Below are 16,320 nucleotides of genomic sequence, written 5' to 3' on the forward strand. Positions count from 1 at the left end.
ATAGTTTTGTTGAATGCTCCATAAAATTTTGGAACTTTCATCAGCATCCTCGACAAATTTAGGTTAACATTAATGAGGCCTATGATTTGCAAGATTTATTAATTTCCTAAGGGCGAAGGCGGCTACAGCCTACGGTTTTTAAAGTATGCTTTGAAGTTGCATGTTTGCAAGGGTCATATATGGCCCCCCAGTAATTCCTTTTCCTCTTCTGCGATAATTTGAGGATGTATGCAATCAAATGGAAACCCGTAAGAATTCCTAAGATGTCCCAAAATGCATTATAGTTTACAGCATGTTTGGTAACAACTTGGTGACGTGATTTTCCACGTTTCCTTTGAAGCTAATAAATGTTGCTTCTGCATTTTTTAGCACTTGGATGTGATTTATCACGTCATGACCGTGTTTTCACTTTTCAAACTCAAGTAAATGGTAAACATTTTGCCCAAAAGATACTGGATTTCTCTGTTGGTTTTTGCAGTCTTTCTTAATCCTAATAAAATAGTTATGGTGTTCTTATTAACTTTTTTTTAGTTTCCACTTCACAATAAATATAATTGAAAAAGTAATAATATATATTATTTTAAATTTTAAAAACGATATATAAATAAAAATATTTTTTTCAAAAACTTATACAATTAAAAAGAAACGAAGAGAATAATTAACATGATTAAACTTCATGAATAGGCATGACATTTAGGCTATCTATGTTGGTTTCGAATTAATGAATGAAGAAGGAAAGAACACTTAAGGATATGCATCACTTGTCTAATTCTACTAATCTGGCTCATCTAAACTTAATTTTGATGGGTTCAAATTTTAAAAATTAGGCTTGATGCATGTATTTTGAAGAAGAGTTAGATTAAACTTTAAATCGTCTCAGTCTAGTCCAATGTTTTATTTTATTTTATTTTTAAAAGTATAACTTTTTTGAATAATTATATAGTAAACATTAAAAAAATTATTTGATAAATAATATTTAGTATAACGTACAATAATATATTTATGTTGATATTATTTATTTTTGAAATATATTATAAAATATAGCACATATGTTTAAGTTTTATACTTTTTTTATTCTATTATTTAAGCATAGAGGAGTGAAGTTTTTAATTTTTAAAAGCAAGGTGTAATTTCTTATATTAATAGTCAAGACTGTACAAGGGGTATAACTGCAAATGTACAACAAAAAAATGTTTGTCCACTATACATAGTAGTATTACATATCAAGTATCCAAAAAGTGTTCTATAAGAATATCTAACTATATGAATTCAAATAAAACAAGGGGTAAGTACACTAGGAAGAGAAGAAGATCACTGATGATTTGTTCCTTCTCTTATACAAGAACCACTGCTATGAGGTGATTTTAATGTCTTCCAAGAGTTTTGCCCCATCAAAAAGTATTTCCCGAAAACCAATGCTATTCCTTGTGTTCCACATACACCAATATGTGGCATACCAGATCAAATGCTCTCATCTACGACATTTTCTTCCACAAATGAGCAGATCAAATTGATCATACAACTGATTAATTTCCTGAGGAAGTACCATATCGACTCCCAGCCATCTGAAGATTCCATACTAGATTTGAATAGTCTCAAAACACATGAGAAATAAGTATTGAGAGGTTTCCTTTCTCTAATTACAAAAATAATAGGAAGCTTCCAAGTTTTGAATCTGAACATGTCTTTTATGAATGTCTAGTAACAATCTCCATGAAAATACAAGTACCTTGGAGTGCGATTCGCTTTCCCAGAATTTACTGAGTTCTGAGTGGAGAGTCTTGCAGTATAAAACATGTAATTCAGACTAAATTAAGCAAAATAAATTTTCACAACAAGTATTCAATCTTTGCAAAAATAAAATGAATCTATGTTGAAAATCTCAATATTTTTAAAATTGGACCGATTAAATCAATGAAGTCATTGGTTCAGCATTAATAAATATAAAACTCTAACTTTATAACACTAAAAACTAATAAAATAAAATAAAAACATCATTTCATTGGTTCATAATATTTAAAGTAAACATAAAAATTTGAGAAATTAATACAATACTATTAAATTATAAGAAATTAAGATATGTAAAATAAATTAATATAACTAAATGACTAAATTATATGTTTTATATAATAATAATAATAATAATAATAATAATAATAATAATAATAATAAAATTATTTATACTAATTTGTAAACCTTATTAAATGTATTTTTATTTCTCTTAAAAATACTTTAGATTAAATTTAAAAATTAAAAAAATTTAATTATACAATTCATTTCTTAATCATAATTAAAATTTTAATAGGATCTTACAATTATTAAAATTTTTAATTAAATCTTCTAATTATTAAAAATATTATATCGTACTTTTCTTGTCGGTTCTATTTCTTTGATTGATGGAAATATATTATATTTTTTTGGGTTGATTATCAATATAACCAATGTAATGCAGGAATTTTGACATCATCAATTGTTAACGCAAGTGATGTAAAAATGACATTCTTATTAAAATTTGGAATGGATGTAAATAAATACTTTTATATTAATTATTAATACAATTAATGTAAAAAAACAATTTTACCTCTGTTGTAAATACAAATGTGATTCCAAGACGTGCCTAACAAATAGGAGGATCACCAGCCAACTTGTTTAACTGATTACACATTAGAGTTAGCCAAAAGGAAGCTTGATTAGTCGAAATATTCATGGAATTAGCTGAACAATGGGTAGTGAAATTAGTGGCAATTGATACACGAACATATACAATTATTTCAGTATAGCTTCAAGTAATTCTTAGTTCAATTGAAATTACTTGTTTCTAGTTTATTTCGCTTTTCTTTATCTATTGCTACAAGTTATTCTTAGTTCAAATTATAGTCTTATCTTTTACTTTCATCTCACCGTTTTCTCCTATTTATGTACAAGTGCTCTTTGGAATAACTTGAGAATCCACAATCAAAAGATAAATCTTCTCTTTTGATGATAATCATTTGACCCTTTATTTTAAAATTGCGTTACAGCTTGATCTAGTCGAATTGCAATTGGGTAAAATACTTTATTCATGCGACAACAGTGTCATTGACATAAAATAAAACAATATAACGAAAAAATATAGAATTATTAATTTGTAAGCTTGACAGGACATATCCCATGCACACAAGCTAGCAAACATAAAAGCTATAAGTAGTTTCATAAAGGTTGTATAAATTGGTCAAAAAGACTAATATATAGTAGTATTGTACTAGAACAGGTAGTTTTCACCTATGTCTAGCTGGTTGCAATGTTGCATTGTTCACTTCGAGTTAGAAGAGTGATGATGTGACTATGAGTCTCAAGAGTGCTATTGTAAACAATAATGCAGAACACGCCCACCATGTGCTCTGAAAACGCCAAGAGACACACATGCATGCATGTTGGCCCCTGCCAATTGCACTTTGATAGGGCTTGGCGTGCTAACCGTGTCACTAGCTCACTACTTCACCGGGTTTGGGTGCATGGATCGTCCTGTATATGATGCTGTGACTTGTTAAAGTGCATTCACAATGGTCTATTATATTAGTCATTCTATCAGCATCTTGTATAATTGTTTATATATACCGTACGTACATTACTTGGCTTCAGGCCAAAGATTGTGTCAAATGGACATGCACAGGTGCCAACCAACTTGCAAAATGAGTTAGAGATGCTAGCTAGCAATGATCACTTTTTATTTTTATTTTTAATGAAGAAAGAAGAAAAGTGTATCTTTATGATCCCAAGTTCATATAGCATTTGAGATAAGAAATCAATGACTTGACAACTGCTATCGTTTCCAAATTTGATGTCACTGTATATATGTATACAATTTGGTTACTTATTATTGAATTGACAACTAGGGTATAAGGTGAAAAAAAGTGTGATTGTAAGGAGTTGGGTTATTGGTTATAATTAAGGAGATGTATGTCGTTCTTATCTTGATAACTTATTGGTTGTGAACATTTGGAATATAAGATTTATTCTTTAAATGCACAAGCCGATAGCATGGTGGATTCTTTTTCTCTTTTTGCTGGGAAGGGGTTGGGATGAGATTTGTTGAGAGCAGGGTTAGTCTTTATGATCTAGAACCACAGGTATGGTATCCTTTGTAGAAAATAATATTGAGTTAAGAATTAAGAATTAATGTCTATAATACGAGCTCAATCTTACTTAAAAACATTCAAACACGTACTACCTGAATTAACCATGTGGGGAGGGTTAGTCTTAATTCATGCACAAGCTAAGCCAATAGTAATATCTTTGCAGGACGTATAACTAAGTCAAGTTTTTCTTTTAATAAAAGATAATTAAATTAGGCGGTGTTATTCATAGCTTTTAAAATTGTACGTTTAAATAAAATTGTTCTAATCATAAACTTAGATTCAATTATTAATCGTGCATGAAATAATAAACTTAATTAATGAAAAACGTTTGTTATTTTTGTAAATTAAGAAACTTAATTAATTATCGAATTACTTGCACCAATTACTTTTGATAATCTATTCCATTTGTTACTGAAATCAGATATCGATAATTAAGCCTTTTATTCGTACCCTTTAAGTAGTAAATATTTAGCACAATGTTTTTCACTTTTAAAAGATATATTAGAAAAAAAAAGTAAACATATTCCTCTCATTATCTATAGACCGTAATTCCAAAATATATGATTAATACAGGGGCTCCACTCGCCCCCACAATATCTGTCCTTCATCCATTAAGTACACACTTTTCTCTTAAAGATCATGCATATGTATGTATATATATTAATTAATAAACAAAAGGTTACTACTAGCTTTAATATTAATACTCTATTCGTCCCATAACATTCTTCGTATGAAAAAAATCTCAAAATAATTATTATTTTAATTTTTAATATAATATTAATTTTTTTATTTATATTTCTTATAATATTAATGCATATAAATTACAAAAATCAAAATTGATTTAAAGATAATAAAGTTAATTTTATAAAATTGTTATTTTCTTTTACCCATTTAGATTATGTTCAGTCAAACATTAGTTAGATTTTAGTTTTTTAATAATTGAAAAATTTATTTGACTTTTCAATCAAATTTTTTTAATAATTTTTCAGTAATTTCTAATGTTTTTTAAAATATTACTTGAAGTATGATTTTTAAAACGTTAATGTTATCTCTGTTTTATAAAATTTGTTTAAGTTATGAGATTTATGTGTAGTTTCGATGAACATATCTCAAGAGAAACAAAAGAATATATTCAAAAGTGATCAAAGTGTGAATTAAAATTTGAGAAGTTGAATGCGTCATCAAATGAATTTATTTTGATAAAAAATGACAGTTTCAATGACTTCATTAAGACACACGATATTGGAAAGCGCTTAGAAGTAGAATCTTTCCATATTTGACAGATTAGTTGAAGTAGTTATAAAAGAAGTTATACGTCATAGAATTCAGTCGTTAGTGTTAGGTTTATAAATAAGACTTTTAATAGTAAATTTCCATATATTGAATATTGAATTGTACCACGTACTTAACTCTTCAAACACCAACAATACTTCACGTCAAAATTGACTACAGTTCATACAATTATCATGTATGTATTCATTTTTACCTTTTATAAATTTATGTCTTTAAACTTTATTACATCTTTTTAAAAATCTTTACTGTATTCAATTTTCATTTATTCTCAAAACTTTTACTTTTCCAATCTCTGATTTCTGATTGCTATTGAAATTACTATCGAAATATAATAATTATTGAAATTAACTTTTTAATCGAAAACGCTATCATAAAATCTACTTGCAAATTTTCTTACAAACCATTATACGATATTATTATAATCAAAATTGATATCTTTATCAAAATTACTATTATTATATCCATTAAGGAGTATATAATTCTTTGATAAGTTGAAACTATGAACTTATTTGTTTAATTAAAAAGAACTTACAATCGAGAATTGATTTTATGTTTTATCTTTAAACATTTATTTGTTAATAAAATCATTTAGTAAAAATTACTTAGTTATTATGAAAATATATCCCTTTCAAGGAGTAAATACAATTTTCACTATTAACATTTGACTTCTAGCTTTATATTTTATTTCTTTTTATCCTTAATATATTTTTCATATTTCATGATTACTTTTTTAAAGTAAATTATAATTTTATTACTTTTTTATTATTTTATATTTTTTAGTTACTTTAACTATTAATTTTACCGAATACATAAGTTAAATTTTTAGTTTATAACTTTCATCTTTTGATTAATTTTGTAACTTTTAGTTAACTTTTCAGTTAATTTAATTAAATAATTTTATTAATTTTTCTTGATTTATATAAAATAATTATAATGAGACAGAGAGAGAAAGTATTAAAAAATTTGATACGATAAGAGGAAGATCAAAGGTGAAACGCCAGCTTCATTGATGGTGGAAATTAACCGGAATCTTAGGCAAAGCGTACATTAATTAAATTGTTTCGTGGTTCTCACATTAGCTAAAGAAAAAAAAAAAAACAGAAGAAAATTAAATTACGAGAAACTTTAGACAACGATCTTGAAAAGGGATTTTGTCTTCAAAGCAGAAGCTTCTTTTAAGAAATAGATGCGACTTTCTTGCCTGGAAGGTGCGAATGAAGGAAAAGGGGAATATTTGTAAATGTTGTTAGAAGATACTTTGTGGAGTTAAAACATTTATCTTAAGTCCAATCTCACTACACTAGATATTTCAATTTTCCTTTTCTTTTTTCTATTTTTTTTTGTTTATGATACTTCATTTTCCTTTGTTCTCAATTGTGGAATAATCGTGAAACCCAAAAGGCTAGTTTAGTGGTGGAAGATTATGCAATTTAAGGAGAGAAATAAAGTTCGATTTTTATTATGCAACTTTTCTTTAAATCAATGACAATCATACTAAGATTTCTGATTCAATAAATTAAAAGACACTATGATCTGTAACAAAAAAAAAAAGAAATAATCTTGCTGTCTAAATGGTTCTGAAAGAGGATGACATTGACCATTTGTCACTCAGAATCGTGATCTTATATTTTGAAGGCATATTCTGTTTGCTGCTTATGTTCTTAAACTTATCTTGTTGTTCCTTATGGAGCATGATTCTCTCTCGGATTATTACACGAACAAACCAAACATGTTTCTTGGTTTCACAGCCACACTACGAGTAAGTTTCAAGAAAACCTATGGGCTATGTGGGCTATGTAGCCCATAGCCCATAGGTACGTCCAATTTTTTAAGCCCGTGATTTTCTATGTAGCATTTGACAACTCTTATTTATATGAGCAATGTGTAACTGAGCCTTCAAAAGAGTTTTGAGAACTTGACATATCATGCGTTGGCTCGTTCCCTAGATATTCTATTTGAGTTTGGTTATAGTTAGAGATTTAGAGGAAGACATGGGCTAGGCTGTAGGACTGATAAAAGTTAAAGCCTAATTAGAAAATTAGAGAGCCCAGTTTTCTTTTGGGTATATTTAATGCTTGAGTAGTTAAGCCCTACACATGAATAATTAAGAATTAGTCTTTGTTTACTCTCTCCATCCCAAATAAGTATTGTCTTAATTTATTTTACATATCTCAAGAAAAGATAATAAAAAATGAAAGAAAATTGAAACTTTACAAAATTAACCTTATTAAATAATTTTATTGGTGGAACTCTTATTAAATAGATGAAAGAAAGTGTAGTATTAGTAAAAAAAACAATTAATATTCTTTGAAAAGCTTACATGAAATTCATTTAAAAATTGTCATACATGTTGATATGGGCTATGTGAAATATTTTCTGTTAATAGAAAGTGTTTATTGTTGAAGTCATTTTTATTTATTTTATATATAATAAAAAAACGCGAGTAGTGTTATTCATTAATAAATTAGGTCATCATTAGTTATTATCCATAATATTTCTTTACTTTTTATTGAAATTAATTATTTTAGAATAGTTGAAAGTGTAGCATTAGCATATGACATTATCATCAGCATTGTGACGTGGCTTGAGGCAAAACATTTATTATTATTCAAAATAGGTTTAATTACTCATTTAGTTTCTAAAATTGTAAAAACTTCTTTTTAGTTTTGATACTCCAAAACATTTCCTTTTGTTCCTACACAAGATTAAAAAAAATTATGGACTAAGAGATTAAAAATGGTTTGTGTAAAAACTAAAAGAGGATTGTTAAGTATAGAAATTGAAAGGAAAAACTTTTGTAAATATAAACACCAAATGGGTAGTTAAATCTTTTTTATATATAGTAACAAATAGGGGTGGTAAAATGGGTTGATCCGTCTTGACCAATCCTGCTCCACCACCAACCCTTAAAAAATAAGTCAACCTACCTTGTTATATATTTTATATATGGATTTAAAGTGTCACTCCATTCTACTTTTATCGAGTTGACAGTTGATCCGTTAAAACTAAAATATTAAATTTTGAATTATCAAGATGATTGCTACAGACATTGTTCATCATATGTTGGCAATCCATATCAATTATAGCATCCTTAATCTCCAAGTCACGGAGCCATGCAATCACATCCCTAAGAGCAATGGCTTCAACTTCATTCAAATGTGGAAAGAACTTATAGTTTGTTGCAGTCGCAATGACAACTTGGCCAGAATCATATCTGAGAGACATTCCTATACCAAAAATGCCATAATCATTAAAAAAACACAGCATCAATATTGCATTTAAACAACCCATTTGGGGGAGCTTTCCATCACAATTGATGGTGCATTTAAACAACCCATTTGGGGGAGCTTTCCATCACAATTGATGGTGCATTGTAGCTGAAGTTTCACGTGGAGATTCACACAGTCTGGCTTTCCTCCATTTGTGTAGGAATTCTTGAGCACGATACACCACCCTATTCATAGTAGTGTTCTTTTCGACCCATATTAATTGATTCCTACTACACCAAATTCTCCACATAATAATAATCGCAATCATAGATTTATTTTGCCCAGTCAACTCACTGTAAACTGATAAGCAAAACTGGGATATGCCATCACTCCTATCCATTAAGCCCTTAACTCTACTCCAAAGTCCTCCCTCTCTCCATACTGGTTCAACAAAATTACAACCCAAGAGAATATGCCAGTTGCTTTAGAGGTTGGTCTCACAAAAAGGGTAGATACCTTGGCACTGCATTCCTTTGGCTTGTGGTCTTTGCCTTCTTGGTAGACCACCTTTGCACACCTTGCATAGAAAGACTTTTTATTTCTACGGTGATTCAAGTTCCGGATACTTTTCCAATCTCCTTGAACAATCAGTTGATCCATCTCAGCAAAAACTTCTATGAAAGAGCGATAAGCAGATCAAATTGAGTATAGACCATCTTTACTAAACCTCCAGATAGGATTATCCTCACCTTGCAAGTTTATCAAAGGGACTTGTTTGACTACTGTAACATTCGCTCCTTCCATGATAGAATCAATTAGATTGCTATTTCAACAACTAGTCCCCCAGTCTATGAGATCTTTGACTAAAAAGGTCAGGAACATGTACATTCAAGCTAAGATTAGCCCAAACATGTTTTTTCATCTCTAAACTATGGATCTTGCCAGGCCTAAACTCTTCCTCCATCCGCTAATCTCCACATTTTACCTTGCTTCACCAGCATTCGTGAGGTTCAAGAAGAGCCATATTAAAAAATTTAGTATTTCTAAACCTCATACCAGCATTCATAATAGACCACCCCTGCTTTCCAAGAAGAGCCATATTAAAAACTTTAGTATTTCTAAACCTCATACCAGCCAAGTTCCTTCCTTATTGCCATCTTGTCCCATCTCAACCACTTTATGCCTTCTTTGTTGTCCCTCTTCAAACTCCACCAAAAATCATTCAACATACTATGGATATCATCAATAAGACCATCCAATAACATATAAAATGGCATACAATATGCATGAATCCTTTGTAAAAGGTACTTGGCCATCATTCCTTACCTACACTAGACAGTCACCTTCAATTTCAAGACTAAATCCTTTTCCAAACCTTATCCCACTCACATCCAAAAATTGCTTTTTTGCTTCTACCAAGATAGAACACCAAGATACTTTCCTGTACCTAGGCATTCAGAAAGTATCATAGTATTGATGATATTGCTACACACATCACTAGGACCATTCCTGTTAAAGAAAATCTCAGACTTTAACAGGTTATGGCCTGACTCGAGACAACTTCATCCACACATAAAATGTTGTGCTTCACATCACTTTCCTTAGGGCATGCTCGAAAAAATAAGAAGCAATCATATGCAAACAACAGATGCCACATAATCAGAGCTTCTTTACAAACTCTAACCCCATGAAGGTCAGCTGTAGCCATTTTGTGTTTATTCTATAATAGTCGTTAGACACTCGACACAAATGATAAAGAGGTAAGGGCCCTGAGGGAGGAAACAAGCCTCATGCACAGCCTAAGCCAAGGAACAAGCCCGTAAGGAAGGTCACTACCTCAAGTTACTTGAAGGACTAAAGGATTGTAGCTGAGCTGGCATTAGTGCTGTAGTGGTTACCCTTTTCTGCCAATTCCCTGATTCCATTTTCTGTTAAGATCCTTATTGACACAAGGTTACAAATTCTGTTATAGGAATTACAACTATATATAGTCTCCTCATGTAATAAGGCAAATATATGAAAATTACCTTTTATCCAGGCTCATCCCTCTTGTTTTTTCCTTGCTCTTAACAGGCACCTTCCTAGAATCACAAGCCCCACTTCTTCCCCATTGACCATAATAGAAGAGACCATCGATGTTAGGCCCATAGTCATCCATTGAATCCATTTGTGGGATTGTGTATTATATTTCAGAATACTGATTCCGGAATTAATTTTAATCTATTTTGGATCAGTTAATTTTAATCTATTCCGGAAACAATTGCCCTGGAAAAGCAATTCTGGATATGGAATGTAATTCTGGAAATTGTTAAACACTGGCTCCATATTGGATTGTCCTGTTCCGGAAGCAACTCCGGTACAACATTGGCAGTAAAAAGCAAATTGAAGCCACTGATTGATACTCATGAACCTTCTGTATTGAATTGCAGAAACCGTAGGATATCTTACAAATATAGTTCTTTGTGAGAGCTAGTTAGAATAAAATACTATTGCACCAATAGATTCATATATTTATATGGGTGGGCTATCTTCTGAATTGAGATGATAAGTAAGAACTAGAAAAATAGGTCACTGGCTCATGACCCACCAGCATTGAGGTTAAGGAACACAAATCATTAGCTGGAAAAAGAACAAGAAAACACAGGGTTCCGGAAAGTGGCTGCACGATTATCATACAATTTCAACAGAGTAACTCAGTTTACATACACTATGTTTATACATGAACTACTAGAGTTCCTACTTTCCAAAAAATACATAGACGAAGCCTAAAATTTGCTTTTCCTTCAAAATATTATGACTGAAATAGATGGGGTAATAAATTCATGTATAAGTAACATTACTTCATTACTCTCATTCCTACAGTTCAACCGTAAACGAAAATGAATGTAATTAAATATGATGGGAAAGGAAAGAGAAGCTAATGTGAAAATTGCTTCCATATCTTAAATTTTCCATTCAACATATCTTTTCATTCACATTTACCAAATAAGGATTGACATGCCTACAAGAATGGAAGAGGGATAGTGTCAGCCAAAATCATATACAATAGAAGTTTTGATGGCAACTGAGGCAAGCGATTTTCACTTACATATTTTATACCAGATGCCTAATGATTTGTTTTTTCTTTTTTTTTTTCCATCTTCACATTATATAACACGTATTTGGCCCCCATAACCATAGTGATTAAGAAGCCCTTCATCTTGTCGCCAATTTGCTCTAACCTTCACTTCAATCTGTTTAGAGTTCAGACACCAGTATAGAGTAAATAATCCAGTTTAGAAGTAAAATGTATGCCACATTACTACTTGAAACTCAAGATTATACAGAAAAAATGCATGTCCAGATTAAAAATGATTAGCACAGATACAGAACAAAAAACATCATAAATTTGCACCTCAAGATAAACTTTCTTCTGTAAAAAATCTTCAACATCAAGGCGGGCAGCTGTTGCAAGCAGTTTCAAAGCCTTTCCTTCCTGAAGTAGTTGAGCACAACATATATATGGTTACTGTTCAGTCTTTAATATTCACCAGATAAATGCTGTTTGAAGGGAGGCAGGACATCATTTAGAAGTATTTTGATTTTTTTATCAAATAAACACAATTTCTAAGAATAAAGATAAACAAAATATAAGGAAATTGATATTATTTTAGGTTGCTAGGCATTTTCAGGGTCAACATGAAGGCAAATATATAAATTCTTGTGTGCAACAAATATTGTAAAATCAGTGTTAAAGAGAGTAAACACAAGCCAGAAAAGCAGTAATAAAATTGGCAGTATTGCCACAACTCTATGTCTTGTACAAAATAAATTCCACAATTTCACAAATGATCCACTGAATTCTGGTACAAGTGACATACTCTTCCAATAAGGATAATCTTCTGAGTGTTTTTCTCAACCAAAATCTCTACTTGTATGTATTCTTTTGCATTTGGCCGAGCTTTATAGTTTACAACATTTACCTGAGAATTGGACATAAGAAAATATTTGCAAATATTTTGACAAAAGGATGTCAGTTATTCCTTCAATTTGAGAGGGAAAGGTGACTATATAACAAATAAAAAAATGAACTTGATGATTACCTGACATGCATATGGAATTTCATTTCGATACTGCATAAAAATCTTTTCTCTAACAATTTCAGCTACAAAAAATCTCTCTGGATGCTCACTGACAATATCCTGGAAATTCAGGAACAACATTAAGGTAGCATAGCACATGAAAAGTATGCAGAAGAAATGACAAGGGAAATATTTTGGTTCTTATTGTATCCAAAGTTGCTAATAGCATGCTGCAGTTATAGCAGAGGGCTCTGCACTACACTGCCAGTACATTGAGAAATCTATATAGAGCAAGAGGCAATAGCACACGGCCACACACTATTTGCAGTACTGGAACAATATTGATGGGGTGGTATCTGCACAATTGGCAATTCAATAATGGTCCATTATCAGCACACATTGTTCATGGCATTGGAGGTATAGCTGATGAGCACGACATCATATGATATAATATATCATTCAAAATGCTTTCTTTTTCCAACTCTTACAGTACAGGGACCATTATGGTCATAATGGAGGTATAATTACCTACACACTGGTTGCCAGCAAGCACTAGCAAGCCTTCTCCATACCATTACTATGTCACTCATTACCAGCCTAGAACTGCATGTCACTCTATGCCTATAGGTGGTACAATGGTATGGCATATTAACAAGCTAATTAAATGGAATTGCTGGATCAAAAGTCACAAAAAATATGAATCAGGATGCATATGCAAAGCTGCAAAATGATATTGTGATTTCTCAAGAAGTAGGATCCATAATTCTAGATACAAATTTGATCAGCCAAGACTGAATGTCACTTTATTTTTTTTTTATGTAGCATCTTTATGCAAGCAAAGTTAACATGATTTACGTAGCCAACCCCACATAGTGGGAAAAGGCTTGGTTGCTTGTTGGTTAGATTGGTTGTCATTATACAACAAGCAAAACTAATAGGTGCTGCTATAAATTAAGTATACATGTGTATTTGGACATTCATATACAGACATACAGCCTGGTTCACTTCAATAGGCTTAAACATAAACCCAAGATAACTAACCAGTTTTTACTTTAGTTTAAATAAAAACTCTATATTAAATGCATTTACTCTTTTCATAGGCAGGCATGGAATTGCAGAAGAAATGGTTCTTTTGTGATATAATGGGCTCTTGTTATTTATCTCTAATTGTGAAATGGAACAGTAACATAGCAAAATATTAAAATTTGAAGGGGGCAATAAAATTCTGACTCTTGACATGCCTTTGGATAATAAGCTGGTCCATTGGGAAGCTTTGACAGTATCCAGTCCTTGACATCTTCAACCCCCTGACCATATTTGGCACTAACAGGTATAACCTCATCAACTTCAGTAAATTTCTCATACCACTGAAAGGAAGTTGAAATAATTAGGGCATAAAATACTGCAAAAGTCATGCCAAAACCACTGAATTAACTTATACAGGCTAATATAAATACTAATTATTTTGTTCCAACCTCAAGTTTCTTTGCAAGTTCACCAGGTTTAACAAGGTCCTTCTTGTTTAGAATCAGTAGAGTGGGAGGCTTATCTTTGAGGTCTCCTATGCCTTCTTCCAACAGTCCATCAATCTAGAGATAGGAAGCAATTTGGAAAAACAAGAAAGAAAGTAGAACAAACAATTTTGTAAAGGAAGATGAAGGTCCATACTTTTTCAGGAGTTTTACGTGCATCGACAAGAACCAATACACAGTCAGCATTAACTGCAGCACTGCGAACGTTTTTCATCATCATTGAGTCTAACAAGTGCATTTCCTTCTGTAGAACACCAGGTGTGTCATAAAGTATCATCTGCAAGAGATTCAAAAGTATCATCTGTTGTACATCCATTAATTTAGCAAAATTCAGTATTAAAATTTTATTCAACTGAAAAAGTACTTAAAGTTGTTTTAACTCCAAATCAGTATTAAAATTTTATTCAACTGAAAAAGCTCTTAAAGTTGTTTCAACTCAAAATCAATTTTAGAGCCAAAACCAGAGACCAAACATGTTACCATTTACCTAAAATCACGTTAATTGGTGTTTCAACATGACTCCAACGCAAATCCAAATTGACACATTCAGGCGTTTAGTAGGAAAAACAAACTAAAGGACTAGGAAGAAATAGGACTAAAACCTGATAATCCGTGCCAGAACATATACACAGAATCCGATGCCTCGTCGTTTGAGGTTTATCTGTAACTATTGACAACTTTTGCCCTAGCATTTGGTTCGCCAGTGTACTCTTCCCAACATTTGGCTTCCCAAGTAACGCCACATACCCTGCGTTTCAAGAAAATGTTAAAGCAGAAACCAACTCTAAGCATTCGTATTAAGAAATAAAATCAACAAGAAAAATGCCAGTCACACTTCTCATCTAATGATTCTCTCCCCTAATTTAAAAGTGGAACCTACCAAAACTAATGGTTTTCAATAAATTTCAGTTAACTACACAGAGAGTGTGTTAAACAAAAAAAAAAGAGTACTCCATGAGTTTTTGTTATAAGAAAAAAACATTAATTTCACACTTATTCAGGAGGTTAGTTATTTTCATTAAACTGTGTCAATCCCCGATTACAAAACAAACTTTTTGTCTAAATTACTCTTTGTTGAAACTTGATATCAATATAAATCTCATATTAAATGATGAAATGATGAAGAGTATTTAGAAGATAATCCCGTTAAATGAGACAAAATCAGTTAAAATTTACTTATAATTAAGGGGGGGAAAATGGAATGTTTTTCTGATAAAAGAGAATGGAGGAGGCCTATAAAGAGAGTATCCTAGCATTCCTCAAACCAGAATTCCAAACAAACAAACCCTAAGGCGAAACACGAACCGCTTCGGTGGTCGGGACCGTAATCAAAGTCGAGCTCCTCGCCCTCGTAATCGTCGAGCATGGCCATGTTCCTGTCGGGCTTGTCGCTGAGCGACAAAAACGACGAGTCGTCGTCGTCATCATCACCGTCCAAATACGAATCTTCTCCTTCTTCCAATTCTAGCTCCAATTCTTCTTCGCTGACCCAGAGTTGATCCTGTTTGCTGGATAATGCTTCTAGGCGACGGTGTCTGCTTTTGCAACATGGCAGTGAGAGCGGTTCGGTGCGGTTCCGGTGGAAGGTGGAAAACGCAGTTTTGGGGAAGAAGAAAAGAGAATGTTGGTGAAATTGAAAAAGGAAGTGTTGAGTGGGAACAACAGTTGCAGTAGAAGAAGAAGCGAGCTTCTCCATTGCCAATGCCGCTGCGCTGCTTCTTTTTTTTATCCAAGTTATAGGATAAATAAATTATTAACGAAATTCCTGTGGCGACGTCGTTTTTGTTGGGGAACGTTTGTCAATCAAAGTCGAAGGTGGGGTATTTTCAAATGTGTTGGCATGAAAATCACTTGTCACGTGTGAATTGTGATATATACAAAATTTTAAAAATATTAAACTAACTATTAATTTTGTCTTGCCCAAAAGCATAATTTTAAAAATCAATCTGGTAGTTCACCCTATAGAGACACTGTGGTTGATGGGTTTCTGGTAAAACTAGTATGTCAACATTTCAAAACTGTACAAACCAATGTAAAATATATGTATTAATTAGATTATAAGTTTAATAATTAATTATAATAGTTTGGTGATAAGTTGATTCATAAA

The 16,320-nt window shown here is 31.6% G+C and overlaps 1 protein-coding gene across 4 annotated transcripts; it reads right to left on the reverse strand.

Moving 5' to 3' along the window:
• Nucleotides 1–11,266: 11,266 nt before the first annotated feature.
• On the reverse strand, nucleotides 11,267–15,980 carry LOC100815820 (GTPase ERA-like, chloroplastic). 4 transcript variants are annotated; one of them, XR_005889038.1, is made up of 10 exons: nucleotides 15,519–15,980; nucleotides 14,816–14,961; nucleotides 14,350–14,490; nucleotides 14,157–14,270; nucleotides 13,923–14,048; nucleotides 12,703–12,801; nucleotides 12,481–12,582; nucleotides 12,015–12,095; nucleotides 11,709–11,853; nucleotides 11,267–11,621 (listed from the first exon to the last, which is right to left on the reverse strand). XR_005889038.1 is itself a non-coding variant. In XM_003547921.5 (9 exons), the coding sequence occupies exons 1-9, from the start codon at nucleotides 15,907–15,909 to the stop codon at nucleotides 11,767–11,769; spliced, it is 1,287 nt and encodes a 428-aa protein (XP_003547969.1). In that variant the 5' UTR covers nucleotides 15,910–15,980; the 3' UTR covers nucleotides 11,267–11,766. The 4 variants fall into 4 exon arrangements, 2 of the variants coding, with proteins under 2 accessions (XP_003547969.1, XP_014624661.1); XR_001385543.3 differs by having other exon boundaries at nucleotides 14,350–14,514; XM_003547921.5 differs by having other exon boundaries at nucleotides 11,267–11,853.
• Nucleotides 15,981–16,320: the final 340 nt, after the last annotated feature.

Source organism: Glycine max, chromosome 16, assembly GCF_000004515.6.
Source record: "Glycine max cultivar Williams 82 chromosome 16, Glycine_max_v4.0, whole genome shotgun sequence".
In the NCBI taxonomy this organism is placed as follows: Eukaryota; Viridiplantae; Streptophyta; class Magnoliopsida; order Fabales; family Fabaceae; genus Glycine; species Glycine max.